The 14440-nt window shown below is 49.7% G+C and overlaps 1 protein-coding gene across 1 annotated transcript in view; it reads right to left on the bottom strand.

Moving 5' to 3' along the window:
* The window catches only part of LOC107105998 (nascent polypeptide-associated complex subunit alpha, muscle-specific form-like), a 42999-nt gene that overhangs the window by 1865 nt on the left and 26694 nt on the right, over positions 1–14440 (bottom strand). Inside the window, exons 6-16 of the mRNA XM_015406072.1 lie at positions 9569–9733; positions 8889–9050; positions 7527–7682; positions 6510–6665; positions 6028–6183; positions 5547–5702; positions 3968–4123; positions 3372–3527; positions 2888–3043; positions 2434–2589; positions 1953–2108 (exon numbers count right to left, since the gene is read on the bottom strand). Coding sequence (XP_015261558.1) covers positions 1953–2108; positions 2434–2589; positions 2888–3043; positions 3372–3527; positions 3968–4123; positions 5547–5702; positions 6028–6183; positions 6510–6665; positions 7527–7682; positions 8889–9050; positions 9569–9733 — 1731 coding nt within the window. The remainder of the gene's footprint in view (positions 1–1952; positions 2109–2433; positions 2590–2887; positions 3044–3371; positions 3528–3967; positions 4124–5546; positions 5703–6027; positions 6184–6509; positions 6666–7526; positions 7683–8888; positions 9051–9568; positions 9734–14440) is intronic.

Below are 14440 nucleotides of genomic sequence, written 5' to 3'. Positions count from 1 at the left end.
CGTGCGTGGTGGGGTGGGGGGGCAGTGCAGGCAGGCGGGGAGGGAGAGGCACAGGAAAGGCGGGCCCAGCGAGAGAGGCCACTGGCCCAGATTCCGCTCGCCAGGGGCCCAGTCCCTGAAGAGAGGGCGCGGGAGAAAGCCAGGCTCAGCCCACCGCCAGGAAGCCTTTCCTTAGGCTCGCCTAGGGAAGAAGGACCAGCCCGATCCCACGGAGCGGGAGGAGGCAGGCTGGCACCAGGGTGGAGGAGGAATGCTCCCAACTCTCAGCCCCGGGAGACCCTGGCTGCCGCTGGCCTCCTCCTCCTCCTCAGGCCCGGGGGAGGATGCTGCTGCTGCTGCTGCTGCTGGAGCCTTTCTGGGCACGGCCTCCTTGCCCCGGTTTCCTTCCCTACAGCCTCTGGTGGTGCTTCTTGCCTCCTCTGTGCCTGGGCCGGCGCCTGCCAGCACCTCTTCTGGAGCAGGGGAGAGTGGAGATGGGACACACACACACACAGAGACAATCTGTCCAGTCTCTTCCTAGCTATCCTCAGGACAACCCAGGAGGTGAGGAGCCCGGGGGTGATCTTTCATGCCTCACTTTCCACGGAGGTCCAGGTCGTCGCTGCAGCCGCCAGGTCTGCCTTTTATCATCTCTGGCAGGTCAGGCAGCTGGTTCCCCACCTCTCCCCCCGGGACTTGGCTACAGTGACCCATGCAATGGTCGCTTCTAGGCTTGATTATTGTAACTCGCTTTAGACGGACTTACCCTTGAGGCTGATCCAGAAACTCCAGCTAGTGCAAAATATGGCGGTGCGCCTGCTGACGGCGGTGTCTGTGCGGGCACTCGTGCCAACTGCACTCGCTACCAACTGAGTACTGGATCCCGTTTCAAGGTGTCGGTGCTGACCTTTAAAGTCTTATGCGGCTTGGGACCGACATCTCTAAGGGACCGCCTCTCTGCATAGGCGCCTCTGGAGAGCCTTGCGCTCTGTGGATAGCCATCTGCCGGTTGTCTCCGGCCCAAAAGATGCCCGTCTAGCCTCGACCAGGGCCAGGGCTTTCTCGGTCCTGGTCTTGGTCCCAGCCTGGTTGAACATGCTGCCGATTGAGATCGGGGCCCTGTGAGACCTATTACGGTCTCACGGGGCCTGTAAAGCGGAGCTGTTTGGCCAGAGCCTGTGACTGAGGCAGAGGGCATCCACCAGCTGGCCTCCTTACTGCTGCCACATGAGACCACCGTGGCTCGGCGTCAGTCCACTTATTTTCCAAGCTGTAGGAACTGGAATTACATGCACTGCACTGCCCACTCTAAACGTTTTAAATTGGTTTTACTGCGTTATTTGATTGCGTTATATTTATTGTTGTGAGCCGCCCTGAGCTCGTTTGCGGGAAGGCCGGGATACACACTGAAATAATAAATAAATAAAATAGATAAACAGGGCAACCACCAGGTCTCTATGTGGGTGTCAATGGCCATCTAGTTGCAACCAAGGGGCTTTCAAGGCAAGCAGGCAGCAGAGGCGCTTGGCCACGGCCTTCCTGTGCAGAGCCTTCCTTGGGGTCTTCCCTTCCAAGCAGTGTTCCCTCTAAGCTGAGTTAGTGTGAGCCAGCTCACAGTTTTTAAGCCTCCGGCTCACAACTTTTTGTCTTCGCTCAGGGAGGGATGGGGCTTCAGAGCAAACTAGTTTACACAGTAGCCAAATCGCTCACTCACAACTTTAATGCCAGTAGCTCACAAAGCAGAACCTTTGCTCACAAGACTCCACAGCTTGGAGGGAGCATTGCTTCCAAGTACCAACCCTGCTTAGCTTCCGAGATTTGACAAGATCAGGCTACACCATGCCACCTTCCTCCCACCAGCTGTCGATATGTAGAATCTGATGAAGGGAAGGGGACTGAACTTTCCACGCCAGACACCGACCCTTTCACACAGCCGTCTCCCGCTACATTCACGCACCTGCCGATTAACTCACCTGGGCACGGAGGAACGTTTTCAAGTGCCAGCTCCTGCTCCACATCTTTGTTCTCTGCCTTGCAGGGCCCAGACGTTCCCGGCGGGGGACTTGGGCTGGCCACATCAGAGGTTTCTGCCTTGATGCTCACAGGCTGGGAGCTCACAGCAGCCTCTCCTGGAAGGAAATCAAAATAGTGAAAAAAAGAACCAAGGAATTCCTTTCTGGCATTCAGTTCAACACTGACCAAGACGCTGAACCCGATTAGCAAGGTTGTCTGCAGATTACAATTACAGGTATGCTCTTTCCACACTTGGGAAGTCTATTGAGACCTAGAAAACACCAAGAGACTGCTCTGTATCTCGGTTAAGCGTTTTATAAGGGGGAAGGCAAATTATTAAAAGGGTGAATGCGAAACCCCACACGCATATCCCTCCATGGGGACATCTACAGCTCACCCCTCTATACACACACCACAAAAAACACACCAAACATTACTCACCGGGGCAGGGAGGAATGCTTCCAGCTACCAGCTTCTGCTCCACCACTTCGTTCTCTGCCTTGCAGGACCCAGGTGTTCCCGGCGGGGGACTTGGGCTGGCCACATCGGAGGTTTCTGCCTTGATGTTCACAGGCTGGGAGCTCACCGCAGCCTCTTCTGGAAGGAAAACAGATAAGTGTGGGGAGGAAAGAAATGAAAAACTCCTTTGCAGTATTCAGTTTAACATTCACCAAGATGTTGAACCCAATTAGCAAAGTTATTTGCAGATCAGAATTACAAGTATGCTCTTTCCACACTTTTGGAGCTAGAAGACATCAAGAGAATGCTCTGTATCTCAGTTAAGCATTTTATAAGGGGAAAGGCAAATGATTAAAAGGGTGAGTGCAAACCCCACATGCATGTCCCTCCATGGATTCAACTCAGCCCCTGTAAACACCCATCACTAATTACTCACCTGGGCAAGGAGGAACGCTTCCAAGTAACAGCTCCTGCTCGGCATCTTTGTTCTCTGCCTTGCAGGGCTCAGACGTTCCCGGCTGGGGACTTGGACTGTCAACATCGGACGTTTCTACCTTGATGCTCACAGGCTGGGAGCTCCCAGCAGCCTCTCCTGGAAGGAAAACCGAATAGTGAAAAAAGAACCAAGGAATTCCTTTGCGGCACTCAGTTCAACAGTGACCAAGACACTGAACCCAACTGGCAAGATTACCTACAGATCAGAATTACAGGCATTCTCTCTCCACACCTGTGAAGTATACTGAGAGCTGCAAAACACCAAGAGACTGCTCTGTATCTCTGTTAAGCACTTTGTAAGGGGGAAGGCAAATGATTAAATGGGTGAGTGAAAAACCCCGCACGCATACCCCTTCATGGGGACATCTACAATTCACCCCCCTACTCACACACCACAAAACACACACCCACAAACCCTTAGTCACCTGGGCAGGGAGGAACGCTTCCAAGTGCCAGCTCCTGCTTCACATCTTCGTTTTCTGCCTTGCAGAGCCCAGGTGTTCCTGGCTGGGGACTTGGGCTGGCCACATCAGAAGTTTCTGCCTTGATGCTCACAGGCTGGGAGCTCACAGCAGCCTCTCCTGGAAGGAAAAAAGAATAGTGAAAAAAGAACCAAGGAATTCCTTTGTGGCAATCAGTTCAACACTCACCAAGACATTGAACCCAACTGGGAAGATTATCTACAGATCAGAATTACAGGCATGCTCTCTCCACACCTGTGAATTATACTGAGAGCTGTAAAACACCAAGAGACTGCTCTGTATTTCTGTTAAGCACTTTGTAAGGGGGAAGGCAAATGATTAAAAGGGGTGCTCTCTCCACACCTGTGAATTATACTGAGAGCTGTAAAACACCAAGAGACTGCTCTGTATTTCTGTTAAGCACTTTGTAAGGGGGAAGGCAAATGATTAAAAGGGTGAGTGCAAAACCCCACACGCATATCCCTCCATGGGGACATCTACAATTCACCCCTCTACTCACACACCACAAAACACACACACACACACGAACCATTACTCACCTGGGCAGGGAGGAACACTTCCAAGTGCCAGCTCCTGCTTCACATCTTCGTTTTCTGCCTTGCAGGGCCCAGGTGTTCCTGGCTGGGGACCTGGACTGGCCACATCAGAGGTTTCTGCCTTGATGCTCACAGGCTGGGAGCTCACAGCAGCCTCTCCTGGAAGGAAAACAAAATAGTGAAAAACAGAACCAAGGAATTCCTTTGCGGCACTCAGTTCAACAGTGACCAAGACACTGAACCCAACTGGCAAGATTACCTACAGATCAGAATTACAGGCATTCTCTCTCCACACCTGTGAAGTATACTGAGAGCTGCAAAACACCAAGAGACTGCTCTGTATCTCTGTTAAGCACGATGTCCTTGACAACCACTGACCTCAAGCCAGACATCCTGGAATGGGAAGTGAAATGGGCCTTAGAAAGCATTACTAACAACAAAGCTAGTGGAGGTGATGGTATCCCAGCTGAACTATTCAAAGTCTTAAAAGATGATGCTGTTAAAGTGCTGCACCCAATTTGCCAGCAAATTTGGAAAACGCAACAGTGGCCACAGGATTGGAAAAGGTCAGTATACATTCCAATCACAAAGAAGGGCAATGCCAAGGAATGTTCAAACTATCGCACAATTGCACTCATATCACACGCTAGCAAGGTCATGCTCAAGATCCTACAAGCTAGGCTTCAAAGAGGTAGAGGAACTAGAGATCAAATTGCCAACATTCGCTGGGGGCTTGAAGCTCAACATCAAAAAAACTAAGATCATGGCATCCGGCCCCATCACCCCTTGGCAAATAGAAGGGGAAGTCGTGGAAGTAGTGACAGACTTCACGTTCCTGGGATCCCAGATCACCGCAGACTGTGACAGCAGCCATGAAATTAAAAGACGCCTGATCCTTGGGAGGAAAACGATGGCGAACCTAAACAGCATGATAAAAAGTAGAGACATCACCCTGCCAACAAAAGTTCGCATGGTCAAAGCAATAGCATTCCCAGTAGTCATGTATGGCTGTCAGAGTTGGACTGCAAGGAAGGCCGAGCGCCGAAGAATAGATTCTTTTGAACTATGGTGCTGGAGAAGACTCTTGAGAGTCCCTTGGACTGCAAGAAGATCAAATCCGTCAATCCTAAAAGTAATCAACCCTGACTGATCCCTAGAAGGCCAGATAATGAAGCTGAAGCTCAAATACTTTGGCCACCAAATGAAAAGGGAGCACTCACTGGAGAAGACCCTGATGCTGGGAAAGATTTAAGGTCAAAAAAGACGGGGACAGCAAAGGATGAGATGGTTAGACAGTGTCATAGATGCAATGAACATGAAGTTGAACCAACTTCAGAGGACGGCGGAAGACAGGAAGGCCTGGCATGATCTGGTCCATGGGGTCGCACAGAGTCGGACTCGACTGTGCGACTGAACAACAACAACAACAAAGGGTGAAGGCAAATGATTAAAAGGGTGAGTGAAAAACCCCGCACGCATAACCCTCTATGGGGACATCTACAATTCACCTCTCTACTCACACACCACAAAACACACACACACACACACACACACACACACACACACAAAAACCATTACTCACCTGGGCAGGGAGGAACGCTTCCAAGTGCCAGCTCCTGCTTCACATCTTCGTTTTCTGCATTGCAGGGCCCAGGTGTTCCTAGCAGGGGACTTGGGCTGGCCACATCAGAGGTTTCTACCTTGATGCTCACAGGCTGGGAGCTCACAGCAGGCTCCCCTGGCAGACAAATCAAAATAGTGAAAAACAGAACCAAGGAATTCCTTTGTGGCATTCAGTTCAACATTGACCAAGACGTTGAACCTGATTAGCATGGTTATCTGCAGACCAGAATTACAGGTATGCTCTCTCCCCACCTGTAAAGTCTACTGAGAGCTAGAAAACACCAAGAGGCAGTGCTGTATCTCTGTTAACCATTTTATAAGGGGGAAGGCAAATGATTAAAAGGGGGAGTGCGAAACCCCACACACATATCCCTCCATGGGGACATCTACAACTCACCCCTCTACACACATACCACAAAAACACACGAACCATGACTCACCTGGGCAAGGAGGAACGCTTCCAAGAACCAGCTCCTGCTCCACATCTTTGTTCTCTGCCTTGCAGGGCCCAGATGTTCCTGGCTGGGGACCTGGACTGGCCACATCAGAGGTTTCTGCCTTGATGCTCACAGGCTGGGAGCTCCCAGCAGCCTCTCCTGGAAGGAAAGCAAAACAGTGTAAAAAAGAAATGAAGAATTCCTTTGCAGCATTCAGTTCAACACTGACCAAGATGCTGAACCCGATTAGCAAGGTTATCTGCAGACCAGAATTACAGGTATGCTCTCTCCACACCTGTAAAGTCTACTGAGAACTAGAAAACACCAAGAGACAGCTCTGTATGTCTGTTAACCAATTTATAAGGGAGAAGGCAAATGATTAAAAGGGTGAGTGCAAAACCCCACACGCATATCCCTCCATGGGGACATCTACAACTCACCCATCTATACACACACCACAAAAAACCACAGCAACAATTACTCACCTGGGCAGGGAGGAATGCTTCCAGCTACCAGCTCCTGCTCCACATCTTTGTTCTCTGCCTTGCAGGGTCCAGATGTTCCTGGCTGGGGACTTGGACCGGCCACATCGGAGGTTTCTGCCTTGAAAGTGACAGGCTGGGAGCTCACAGCAGCCTCTCCTGGAAGGAAAACAAGATAGTGAAGGACAGAAACGAAGAATCCCTTTGCGGCATTCAGTTCAGCCCTGACCAAGACAGTGAACCTGATTGACGCTGTTACCTGTGACTGTCCATGTGACTGTTGAGTTGTTTATCATTGTGGCAAGTTAAGTATTAGAGTCCATGTGACCACTAAATAGTTTATCATTATTAAGTAGTTTATAATTTCTCATTATTAATGACCTACAGCTCATGCTGGATAGTGACACTTCCCTCATACAGGCACTGGGGGGGGGGGGGGGGCTGACCTTTTCTTGCTTACAGACAAGCCTGCTAACCTAAAACCGCTTCTCACCCGCAATGATAAACTACTTGTTAGTAGTTTATAGAGCCCACCTCCTGTTAGAACCCATATCCAACCAGTGCTGTCCCAGCTGCACTGGCTCCATATTAAATACCGGATCAGGTTCAAAGTTTTGGTATTAACTGTCAAAGCCCTAAACAGTCTGGGACCTTCAGGACCGCCTCTCCTGGTATATCCCCCCCCCCAAGAGCGCTACGCTCTAGAGACAACAACCTACTGGTGACCCCTGGTCCAAAATGTCTCCAGCTGTCTTCAACCAGAACAAGGCCGTTTTCCAGCCCTGGCTCCAACCTGGGGGAATGCTCTCCCGGCCAAGATTTGGGACCGGCAGGATCTGATGCAGTTCCACAGGGCCTGCAAGATGGAGCTATTCCGCCACGCCCATGGTTGAGGGTAGTGACGGTCTACCATTCTAGACTGGTCCCCCTTCCTCTTTCCCCTCCCTGTTTTCCTTCTTATCAGCTGGATCTTACATTTCCCCCTCTCCTGGGAACAATAACCCAGCAACAATAACTCACCTGGGCAGGGAGGAATGCCTCCAGCTACCAGCTCCTGCTCCACATCTTTGTTCTCTGCCTTGCAGGGCCCAGATGTTCCTGGCTGGGGACTTGGGCTGGCCACATCAGAGGTTTCTGCCTTGATAGTGACAGGCTGGGAGCTCACAGCAGCCTCTCCTGGAAGGAACACAAAATAGTGAAAAAAGGAACCAAGGAATTCCTTTGCAGCATTCAGTTCAACACTGACCAAGAAGCTGAACCCAATTAGCAAGGTTGTCTGCAGACCACTGAATCTGCAGCCCACTGAATGGACACCGCCTTCCTAGAGGGACAGTGAGACCCCTCTGGCTGATTCCCCAACCTTGGGAAGTTGGTACCACTCTTTGGGCACCCCCTGGAGAGTTGGCAACCCCTCCTATTTGGGCCCGTTTGTGTTCCCTGGCCTCCCTTTGCCCCTGGTAACGTGCTGAGCAGGGAGGACTAGGAGGTCAAGGCACACCAGGTCATATTTAACTCAGCAAGGTTTACTTTAACTATATAGAAGTTAAGCGCAGAAAATAAACCACAAGCACATTAATACCACCTGGGCAGAAAATAAATATGATTTAAAACGCCAGTCCTCTGTCCTCTACACACACACCCTCTCTGTCTCTGGAGGTTGTGGGCCTCGGGATGGGTTTTGCTTTCCCCCTCCTGTTGTTGTGGAGAAACCCCCCAGCGCTTCACTGGAGCCCCTGGTCCCTCCTCCCCCCCCCCCCCCGGTTTATAGTGGCCCGGATGCCCCGGAGTTTGAGGCAAGAGGAGCCCCCACGTGTCCGCTCCCTTGAAGCTGCCCTCCAAGCTGACCTGAAGGCCAGACCAGGCTGAAGACTGAACTCCCCCCTCAGGGCCAAAGCCTTTATCTGCCTGGCTCCGCCCCTGGGGTGTGTCCATAGTTCTCCGCTCTTTTCACTAAAGCTTCTGGGAACTGTAGACAGGGAAGTATGGCAGCTCCATTGTTCCCTATGGAGTACCTCCCCCCTCCTAAGGACTATCAGGATGGCATCCATTTTAAAATAGACTGCTGCCTCTGCCTGGCAGCCATTTCGATTCACCCCGCCCTTGTCTCAGAGCGGCTTATAATCTCCTTTCCCTTCCCCTCCCCACAACAGACACCCTGTGATAGGTGGGGCTGAGAGAGCTCTCTCGAGAACCGCCCTTGAGAGAACAGCTCTGAGAGAACTTGTGACTGACCCAAGGTCACACCAGCAGCTGTGGAGGAGTAGGGAATAAAACCTGGTTCTCCCAGATTACAGTCTACGCTCTTAACCACTACACCAAACTGGCTCTCTACACACACACACACCAAAAAACCCCACACAAATACAAAAAAAAATTACTGACCTGGGCAAGGAGGAACGCTTCCAGCTCCCAGCTCCACATCTTTGTTCTCTGCCTTGCAGGGCCCAGGTGTTCCTGGCTGGGGACTTGGACTGGCCACATCAGAGGTTTCCGCCTTTTTGCTCACAGGCTGGGAGCTCACCGCAGCCTCACCTGGCAGGCAAACTGAATAGTGAAAAAAAGAATTGAAGAATTCCTTTGTGGCATTCAGTTCTAAATTGACCAAGACACTGAACCTGACTGACACTAAGGGAAACTGAGCTGCACAGCAGGAGGAGGAGAGAACGATTTGATGGGGGCTGGCCCTCCTCAGTAGCCAGCCAGCCAGCCAGGGAGAAGCCAAGCAGGAGAAGCGTCTTTGTCAGGACAGACAGCCGTTTTGGCAATTTATTCCGATGGGGGGGGGGGAGTATCCAAGCTGGCAGTGGCCGAGAGAGAGAGGAGCGAACCCAGCACCCAGACAATGGCATGCGAGTACTCTTGAGTGGTGGTTGATGGGCCAATGGCTGATGGAGTGCACAGCACAACCAATGGGAGAGCTGGAAAGTGCCAACACGGTAGGGCTTTTATATATATCAGATGATCCCTTTATTTCCTTTTTCTGTATCCCCTCTATACTATTGTTTTGTTTTCTAAAATAAAAAATATATGAAAAAAAAGAAAACACATCAACAACCACTCACCTAAGGAAAGAGGAATGCTAACTACCAGCTCCTGCTCCGCATCTTCGTTCTCTGCCTTGCAGGGCCCAGACGTTCCCGGCGGGGGACTTGGGCTGGCCACATCAGAGGTTTCTGCCTTTTTGCTCACAGGCTGGGAGCTCACAGCAGCCTCACCTGGCAGGCAAACTAAATAGTGAAAAAAAGAAATGAAGAATTCCTTTGAGGTATTCAGTTCAACACTGACCAAGGCACTAAACACGATTAGAAAGGTTACCTGCAGATCAGAATTACAGGTATCTCTCCACACCTGCAGAGTCGATTGAGAGCTAGAAAACACCAAGAGACTGCTCTGTATCTCTGTTAAGCGTTTTATAAGGGGGAAGGCAAATGATTGGTTATGCATATGGAGACATCAGGAAAGGTCTGGTTTCTCAGACTACAGCCTATGTGCCTTCAAGGTGAAGCAGTTCTGTCGAGAGATGATTTGTACCTCACAAGGGTAGGAAGAAGTTGTTTGGCAAGAGAGTCACACACCTGATAAACAGGGCTTTTAAACTGAACCCTGTGGTGGAGGGAGAAAAAAACCGAAAGCTAGTATGATGCCAATACCGAGATAAGAACTTAAAGATGCATGAGGAGGCGCACTTTTACAGGTACCCATTAATTTACAGGTAGAACAGAAATAAAGCCCTCAGAGCACATATAGGATGGATTCTGATACCTCTACACCAATGTGCGGAGTATGGAAAACAAGCAGGAGGAACTTGAAGTCTTAATAAAGGAAGGGGACTATGACCTAGTAGGAATTGCTGAAACTGGACCTTTGGACACTTACCATGAAGGGTCCTTCTCCTCTGAGGATAGGAGGACATCTCTGGGTGTTTCCCACCGTCCAATCAGAGAGGCAGGAACTAAATTCTTCCTCCTCCTGTCTGGCGTGTGGGACACCCTTTCCTCAGTTTGGGTGATTCCGCAAAGCAGCAGAATGCAAACTTCCTAATAACATCTCGAATTTGAGAAGTGACAGTGACAAATGTTAACTGCAACAGGCATGAACAAAGGATGCAGAGGAGAAAGAAAAGTGCAGCAGCGAAAGAATGAGGAGGATAAAGACCCTTCACGGTAAGTGGTCAAAGGTCCATTCTCCCTGTCATGATCTGGGCTGTGCCACTGGAGGCCTAGTAGGCAGTAGGGGAGGCTGGGCCTACAAACCCCAGAAGGCCTTGGGAAGTTTTGGCACCGATTTTGGCCAATAGGGAAGAAGAGGGCTGGGGAACAAAAGAGCTGGTGCAAGAGGAGAAGCTGCTGTTCTTCCCAGGGAACAGGGCCAGAAGGAAGGCTGCTGTGGGGAAGAAACCTTCATCCTGAGGGAATGAGTAGTCTAAGGCCACTTGAGTCAGTGAGCTAGGGACAGTATATTTAGACGCATAAGGGCATTTAATTTCTTTTCATCCACTTACTGTTATTATTCCTGCTCTTTGTTTGTTTTACCTCCTATAAAATAAACCATTTTCATTGTTCATTCTGCCTGGTCCTTCTCAGAGGAGCCTGGAACCAGAGTGGTGGCAGCATCAGGTGACACCTCATCTGAGCCATGACACTCTCTCTGAGGCAGAGGACATTTTGGGGCACTCCCAAAGCAGTGCTTAATTCTTGGGTTGGTTGCTGCCTTCATCTGATAGAATGTGCTGCAGCACTCTTCTTCAAAGGCAGCATCTGCTGAAGCCTACAGGTTCAGCTTATAGCATCGCACGAAGGTAGAGCGTGACAACCATGTTGTCACCTTACAAACTTCTGCTACTGAAGAATTTCTGAGAAAGGCTGCATTGGTGGAGGTGCTCCTGAGTATGCGTTATACCCTGAGAAATATTGCCAAGAGATCTGTATGCTTCCACAATGCAGGACTTGATGGCCAATCCTATGGCTGCTGAAGACATTTTTCTTCCCAAGTTAAGAGTAGAAATATTGATGAATAAAGAGTCTGATCACCTTATTTATTCCAAGTGGATCAGGTAGACCTTGAGTGCCCTCTGGACATCCAGGGTATGCCAACTTCTCCGTGGGGTGTTTTGGATCCGGACAGAAAGACAGTAAGCATATTTTCTGTGCTCACTGGAATTTGGAATACACTTTTGGTAGAAAGGTGGCGTCAGTGCGAAGTACCAGCTTGTCTTTGTGGAAGATACAGAGCTCAGATCAGATTGCTTAATTCCGAGTGCTTAATTCCGAGTGCTTAATTCCGAGATCCTCCTGGCTGACATAACCGCCACTAGGAAGGTAGTCTTTAGTTGCAACCATTGGAGAGGCACTTCCTTGATCGTTTCGAAGGGATGCTTAGTCAGGGCCAACAATATGGAGTGAAGCCACCACGTAGGAAAACAGTGCACCGTGGGAGGATCCTCAGCAGCTGGTGGTTGCAAAGAGGTCTAGGAGTGGCATTCTGAAGTGCAATGTGATCAGTCAGAAGACTTCCCTCTTGAGGGACCATTCCCCCTGCTGAAAGGTCTCTCTGCTCAGCCAGTCCACCTGGATATTGTTGATGCCTCTGATGTGCTCGGCCCTGATTGAGGCAAGGTGACCATCTGCCCAGGTAAGTGATATGGTAGCTTCCTTGTGAAGTCTCGAAGATGGTGAGGGGTCTGGAGACTATGTCCTATGAGAAAAGGTTGAAGGAGCTGGGTATGTTTAGCCTGGAGAGGAGACAATTGAGAGGCGCTATGATAACCATCTTCAAGTACTTGAAGGGTTGTCATATAGAGGATGGAGTAGAGTTGTTTTCTGTTGCACCAGAAAGTCGAACCAGAACCAACGGGTTGAAATTAAATCAGAAGAATTTCTGACTAAACATTAGGAAGAACTTCCTGATAGAGCGGGTTCCTCAGTGGAACAGGCTTCCTCAGGAAGTGGTGGGCTCTCCTTCTTGGGAGGTTTTCAAACAGAGGCTAGATGACCATCTGACAGCAATGCTGATTCTGTGAACTTAGGCAGATCATGTGAAAGAGGGCAGAAAAGGTTGCATCAGTGCTTAGTTCCTGTGGCCCTTTCTTATATGGCCAGGAAAATGCTGATTGCCACTTTGAGTTCAGGAAGCAATTTTTCTCCAGGCCAGTTTGGCCGGGGATCCTGGAGATTTTTTGGTCATCTTCTGGGTATGGAACAGCAGTCACTAGGAGTGTGTGTGTGTGGGGGGGGAGTATTTGTGAATTTCCTGCATTGTGCAGGAGAGGTCCCAACTCTTATCCTGCACCCCCCCCCCCCCCGATTGTAAATATATGTTTTTGCTGAAACGTTGTCTGTACAAATCAGAATGTGACAGTGCTTAACAGTAGCGCCAGATAAATAGCTCTTAGTTCTAGGACACTGATGGGTAAAGTTGATTTGTTTTTTCTCCGACTCTGAACTGGATTGCCATCCAGTGTTGCCCCCCAGCCCATGAAGCTGGTGTCCGTAAATACCTGGTGTTCCTGAGGTATAACAAACCTTTTGCCCTGTAGTAGATTGGCGTCCTTGGTCTACCATCTCAGACTGGTCTTGACCATCAGTGGCACTCTGAGACACCAGTCCTCCTTTTCCATTATCTGTTGTTGATAAGGTCTGTGGAAGGTCTGAAGAGGTCTTAGGTGCAAACATCTCCAGAGAAGAGCATCGTTGTTGGCCACCAGGAGACCCATCAGTTTGACCAGTGTCAGGAGAGAATGACTGGCTTCTGATTACTGTGTCTACTAGTCGTTTGGTTTTTCTCATCTTTTCTCTGGTAAGATACAGCGAAAACTTCGTCATGTCTATGATGATACCCAGGTGTTCCTATCTTTGAGAAGGCTGGAGGGAGCCTTTGTGCAAGTTTATCAGGAATCTGTGATTTTGTAAGTACTGGATTGTGACTTGAGTGTCCTGATGAGATTTCTCTCGTGAGTTAGACCTGATCAGGAGGTTATCCAAGTACGGATGAACATGGATGCCTTGTTCACTTGAAGTAATGATACCTCTAGTTAGACCTCACCTGGAGTATTGTGTTCAGTTTTGGGCACCACAACTTAAGAAAGATATAGACAAGCTGGAACGTGTCCAGAGGAGGGCAACGAAGATGGTGAGGGGTCTGTAGATCAAGTCCTATGAAGAAAGGTTGAAGGAGCTCAGTATGTTTGGCCTGGAGAGGAGACGACTGAGAGGTGACAGGATAACCATCTTCAAGTACTTGAAGGGCTGCCATATGGAGGATGGAGCTGAGTTGTTTTCTGTTGCACCAGAAGGTTGGACCAGAACCAACGGGTTGAAATTAAATCAGAAGAATTTTTGGCTAAACATTAGGAAGAACTTCCTGACAGTTAAAGCGATTCCTCAGTGGAAGAGGCTACCTCAGGAGGTGGTTGGCTCTCCTTCATTGGAGGTTTCCAAAGAGAGGCTAGATGGCCATATGACAGCAATGCTAATTGTGTGAGGCAGATCATGAGAGGGATGGCAGGGAGAGGCGGGGCAACAATGCAGCGACGTGGTTGAGTTTTCTCAGGGCTCTGAGACTCACCAACTTCTGGAGCTTTTTTAGGGGTCCATTTGGTTCTCCTTGGTCCCATCAGTTCGTCGGGAGTACGAACTGATTGCAGAGGACTTTTATATCTGAGCCCCCCGTTTGTGGCAACAACGGGTGTGGAGTCAGAATTGTCCTAACGCAGGAAGCACTGAAGACCAGCGGTGATAGCACGACTGACAAGCTGTATTACCCCTTTACAAAGAGCCTTCAAACCTCGTCATACCATCTAGGCGGTGAATCTGTGAGCACTTTCTTTTTCTTGACAACTTTCAAGCTTGGAAAACAACTTCTATTTGCCCCTATAATCTTCCCGAGAAGCTAAAGGAGCTGCTGAGGAATCTTCCCTCACGCATTCCTATGATAAG

Source organism: Gekko japonicus, unplaced genomic scaffold (genome assembly GCF_001447785.1).
Source record: "Gekko japonicus isolate JY-2015 unplaced genomic scaffold, Gekko_japonicus_V1.1 scaffold561, whole genome shotgun sequence".
Lineage (NCBI taxonomy): Eukaryota > Metazoa > Chordata > Lepidosauria > Squamata > Gekkonidae > Gekko > Gekko japonicus.
This window is presented reverse-complemented; position numbering and strand designations above follow the sequence as displayed.